At 35.8% G+C, this 5,735-nt stretch overlaps 1 protein-coding gene across 1 annotated transcript; it reads left to right on the top strand.

The window, feature by feature from the left end:
• The first annotated feature begins 3,071 nt into the window (after positions 1-3,071).
• Positions 3,072-3,593, top strand: LOC142608339 (small polypeptide DEVIL 6-like). The gene has a single exon (XM_075780093.1). It carries the CDS (start codon positions 3,185-3,187, stop codon positions 3,332-3,334), a length of 150 nt encoding a protein of 49 aa, XP_075636208.1. The 5' UTR covers positions 3,072-3,184; the 3' UTR covers positions 3,335-3,593.
• The last annotated feature ends 2,142 nt before the right edge of the window (positions 3,594-5,735 follow it).

Below are 5,735 nucleotides of genomic sequence, written 5' to 3' on the forward strand. Positions count from 1 at the left end.
CTCATCAAATGAACATATTACTAATTGATGGATCATACTACTATTACAAGGATGATAATTTTTCGCCGCTTTGCTCACATGGATTTTCCTACACCTCAAAGGTAGTAGGGCGGAGAAAGGGGAATAATTTTGACTTGCACCTCGAACAGGAAAAGATGGATTTAGGAGCTGAAGGTGAATAAAAATGAACATGACGGATCTACGTGGTTGATGTGACAGTACAAGGGTGACGGATTGATAATGACAGCCAAGGAGGTCAGATCCACAGTGGACGGACAGATACAACGCGGTAGCCATTGGTTCCAAGAACCCCTAAATAGGATTTACACTTTATGCTTACGTCTGATATGGCTTTGCTTGATCTCTACGCAAACGTGTATGAGAAGAATTCTTGCATCACACGTTTAGCCTTGATCAAAGGATTCCTATAAGGAAAAGAACTTGTGGGGTCATGGATTTTGGGATTTGGCCGAGAGCATGTGGTTTTGGCCGAGAGCATGTGGGTTTGGCCGAGAAGCATAGGTGGTCCGAGTCCGAGGAGTACTATCTCCTCGGATAAAGCCAAACGTAAATCTAGTATAGATCCTAATGATCAAGGATGACCTTCTAGGAAGTTCTAATGATAGCAACGAGCATTATGAACATACAAGAGGGATAAGGACTCAAAAATATCTAAGGAAAAACTGCTATCACCGCATTAATGAGGAAGTAACCTCTGAACAGTATTATGGCAGCCTTACAGCCACCCCAGAAGACTTTTAGAGGGGGCTGATGGGACAACTATCAACTGTCCACATGTGGTCCACATGTAGGGTAAGGATGAAGGGAGAGATGTAATGTAAATAAAGGTAGAGATCTTAGAGAATGGGGGATAAAAGAAAGGAAAAGAGAAAGCACTAGAGAGATCTCAACAACTCTTGTAACCATGGTCGTCCAATATATGCTAGAACAGAGCTCCTCGGACTGTGCCAAGAACCAACTTTCTCGCCAAACCGGGTTCAATTCTTGTTGGCTCATCATTCAAAACCATATTAACTGTTATCCAAGTACTAAAGTCTAGCTTTTTGACCCACTCTCTACAAATTTATTGTACTGGGTTCACTGGGCCAAGATCCCTTACATTTTGGGCTTGGTCTGAAAATTGTGTCCCCACAGAACTCTAGAAGGTATGTAAAAGGAAAGAGTTCCAATTTTATAAGGAAATGACTTCATGGTCAAGGCACGGATGTTAACCCTACACTATTATAAATACCCTAAAACCCTCATAAATCAAGGTATGCATGATTGACTGAACTTTGACACTCTAGGGTTGTGAAAGATTCTAACTTGACTTTCGGAGGGTTTTTGGCCGGCACCACACCGGTGCTCTCTGTTAAGTCTTCTCTTTTCGTTTTGTAGGTATTGTTTCGATTTGAGAGTGTGTGCAGCTTATTGGTGATTTTTCGACATCATCAGGAGCAAAGAAATATATTAAGTAAGGAAATTACTTAGGCTAATCTATTATACCAAATTAACTATAGGAAATTTTTTAAGTATAGGTAGTCTATAAATTTTTTATTTTTATTTTTTATAGACGTACGTGTAGAATTCTTTCTAATTGATTAATATTGTTATCTTATCTTTTTCATAAACATACAAATAAAGCCAAAACATATTTATTGTTAGGAAGAGGTCAGTCTCACCATAATTATATGTATCATCACCTAGCTAGAATATGCTATAATATCTACAGAATGGTATTCGGATAAATGTTAAATTAAACAAATTTAAACACTAAAGCAATATTTTGTTGGAAAATTATTAAATACTCTCTCTTTTTTTTCACATGAATTGTGAGTCCCATCATCAATATAATTAGTGGGACCTACAGTTATGTAAGAGGGTGAAATACGCATTTATAGTATTCCTAGAGTACTCAATAATTACCCCATTTTGATATTGAAAACATGTCCCCATATTAATTGTTTCCTATTATAGTTAAAAGCCTAACTCGATGACCTCATATCAATCTTTTTTTTTTTTATATAAGATAGAATTTCTACTCTAGCCTAATCTAAGTGTATTTGTATGTGAAACTCCCTCCTGGAGACTTGAACCCTGACCCTTGCCTCCACACTCCACAAGCATTTATACCTGTAGAGTGACCATCGCACCAAGAGTGTGCGGTGATACCTCATATCAATCTTTAAACTTGCTATAGATGGTTAACATGCATTCTTATGTTGGATCCAACGGACACCCTATTGCAATTTTAGGTGGATCCAACAAAAATTTAAAAAGAATCAACAAGGAAAAGCACCGATAAAGAGAAGGCTTTTTCTTTACATATCTAAAGTGTTCTTGTTAGAAACACCAAAAAATTACCAATATTTTAACATCTTACTCACATAATATTTGAGATAACAACCTATGAATAGTGTGAAAAACTCTCCGTATTGCAAAAGACTTTTCTAGATCAAGAATAATCACCTCATACATAAAAATCCAAAGGTAGGTTGAATTTTTTTAATCTTAAATGAAATAAAAAAGTTCTTTTAAGTGTGATCATTGCTCCCAATCCACTTAATGCTACTCATAAATGGTGTGAGATCACTCAAGAAATAGTAGAATTTGACACTAGTCAAATTCACAACTTTGGACTTGCAAAATAATGAATCATGAAGACTTTTTACCACGAAGACAACTCTTCATGTAGTAAAACAAGAGAGTGCATAGTCTATAGACATTCGGTACCTAATGGCCGACCTAGTATGTTGGTGGGTAATAGCTACACCAAGTTAGGGTATAGAGCTTATCAAAAAAAAAAAAAAGGGTTAGGGTATAGAGTGTGACACACATCTGAGTGAGAGGAGAGTAGAGGAATTGGCTTTTGTATTTGTTTTTTTAATTTTTCCTTGGTGTTGGGGTAATGGATTCCTCCCCGGCCAAGTGGGGGGTGGTGGGGCCCATTTGGGGCATTGTCTGGTGGGTTTGGGGGCACTGCACGCCCTTTCATGCCCCATCGTTGGCTCTTTACTAGACCAACGTGAGCCAGGACCACACCCCCTTACCCTTAGACCCTATATAATAACAACCCATTCCTCCTCATCAGACCAACACAACACAGCACAGCACAACAACATAGTTTAAGCTCTCACTCATCAAACAAAAACACCAAAATAAAAGCCTTCTTTATTAGAGATCGATGAAGAGGGGTAGTGCTAGTGCCACCAGGAGATCATCATCATCATCAAGGCTATCAACAAGAGGACTTGGAGGGGTCCTTAGAGAGCAGAGGGCTAAGCTTTACATCATTAGAAGATGTGTGGTCATGCTCCTTTGTTGGCATGATTGAATATGAACCCTAGTTTGAAGCGCTACAAGGATGAGATCATGATGAAGAACTTTCTTTTTCCTTTTTGGTTTTTTTTTTTTTTTTAATTTTAATTTATATGGTGGAGTGTAAATAGCAGCGGCTGATATTATCACCAATTTTTTTTATCAGTTTGGCCTCAAAAGTGATCTAGATGTACATCGGATAGCATTATCTTAGTTATTTTATAGTCTCTTTGATGTTGTTCTCTATTCTTTTTAGTTTTAACTCTTTTCCTCAATCAAGTTTATAGCTTTAGTCCTTCTCAAAAACAAAAAAAAAAAAAGATTATAGCTTTAGTAGTTTACTAGTTTACATTCATCTTTTCCAAGATCAACATGAGCATTGAGCATGGCCTTAAATTTTAGAGTTGATTGCCACTTAAATGCTGCCAACCTGTATGCATGTATGTAACATTTGAAGATTGAATCATCATATATAAGATCTTTCTTTTCTTTTCTTTTCTTTTTTTTTCTGTTTTTTTTTAATACAGAATAAAATTTCTACTCTAACCTTAATTTAAAGTGTATATGTGTGAATCTCCCTCTTGAAAACTTAAACTTCAACTTTAACTCTTCATACCTCACAAGCATTTATACTGGTGGAGTGACCACCATACCAAGGGTACACGGTGGTCATATATAAGACTTCTAAAGCCTACCTCAAACTCAAAGCAACTAAATTCTCCTTGGCTATCTACTTTTCTTTTTATTCCACACTTAAACTGCTTTCACAATACTCATTTAACTCTTCTAATTAAAAAAGTTTTCGGATCATAAGAAAACGGTCCAATTAGAACTGTCAGAGTCACAGGATTAAGAGAGGCTTCCCAGTAAGGTTTGTACACTTATTTGGAAGGAAGAATAGTAGAATAAATTCCCAATTGAAAGTTGTTTATTTTTATTTTCTTTCTAGAGGTTTGCTTTGTCGTGAACTGGCTCTACCTGAGCTGTTGAGTCTAGTGTCATGAATTGCTCTAGTATATATGTACTCTACTATTTCAAATTACTTAAGCTAGGAATTTTGATTGTATGGAGATATGTTGGACCTCTAGGATTACAGAGCTACGAAATCTGCTACCAGATTGCCTCCTCAAAAATCCTTTACAAGTGCCAAAAGATATCTGAATTTTCTCTCCAAAAAATTAAATAAAAAAAACTTTAAAAAGTGTTTTTCAAGCCCTTGAAAAAAAAAATGAAAGTTTTGAGAGAAAGATATCTTTTTAAAAGGGTCATCACACAATCCATAATTTGGACAATCAAGTAGATGTAGGCCCATTAATCATTTGAAGTGTGGATTAGATGTGATAATTGTGCAATTCAAACTGCTCAATCTATCATTACTACTATTTGTTTGCTTTTTTGGGGGGTTTTGGAGGATACTATTTCCAAAATCTTAGACCCTTCCCCCCCCCCCCCCAAAAAAGCATCATAATTAGTGCAGTTTGACGGTGTCTTCTATGAACACTTAATGACAAAATTCCATCTAAAAACATCACACACACGTGCGCGCGCGCGCGCGCGCACACACACACACACATATATATATATATATATATATCAAAAAGCAATGATAACGCTGTTCCAACCACTTTTGTCAAATGCATTGATCTATGTAGATGATATTCTTCTATTTTCAAAAGATACAGCATCCCATGAACAATTGCTTACTGAATTCTACAATTTAGTAAAAGCTCAAGGGATAATGCTTTCAAAAAAGAAAAATGGTCATAAAAATATCTTTTATTGACTTCTTGGGCGTAAACATTTCAGATGGAAAGTACACTTTGCAGCATATATATCCCTCATCTTTTTAATCTTAATTATAAATATAAAAAATTATCAATAGGAAGTGGTGAGAAACACGAACCTCGTCCAAATAAGAACACAGACCGTTGAGCAGTCACTATCGTAAGCTTATCTTTGATCTCCTTCTCTCTCTCTCTCTCTCTCTCACATATAAACTCTTTAGGAATTGTAGCTCCTCAATTAATGCATTTTTTAAAAAAAATTAAAAAAATGTTTAACGTTAGTAGTCTGACTCAAAACTCACCAAAGAAAAGGTTTTTTTTTTTTTTTTTTTTTTTTTTAGAAAGAAGGTAGACCAAAGAAAAAGTTAAAACTCTCTTATGTGGGTTTTTTTTTTTAAATTATTGGCTGCCAACCCAACCGACATTACTTGTCCACGTGTACGGTCTAGATGGGCCTACATCCACGATAGTATTCTATTTTGTTTGTTGTTCATGGCCTTTTTTGGCATGCACAGAACAGAAGAGAGAAATCAAGAAAAGAAAAGAGGTTAATAAAAGAAATACAAAATAATAGCATTTTCATTTACTACTGGTGTTTTGTGAGTGGGAAAAAAATAATAATAATAAGGATGG

This window comes from Castanea sativa, chromosome 8, assembly GCF_040712315.1.
Source record: "Castanea sativa cultivar Marrone di Chiusa Pesio chromosome 8, ASM4071231v1".
Taxonomy (NCBI): domain Eukaryota; kingdom Viridiplantae; phylum Streptophyta; class Magnoliopsida; order Fagales; family Fagaceae; genus Castanea; species Castanea sativa.

What these genes read in the sequence shown, in the direction of transcription:
- LOC142608339 (XM_075780093.1), top strand. Translation starts at nt 3,185, where the DNA reads ATGAAGAGGGGTAGTGCTAGTGCCACCAGGAGATCATCATCATCATCA.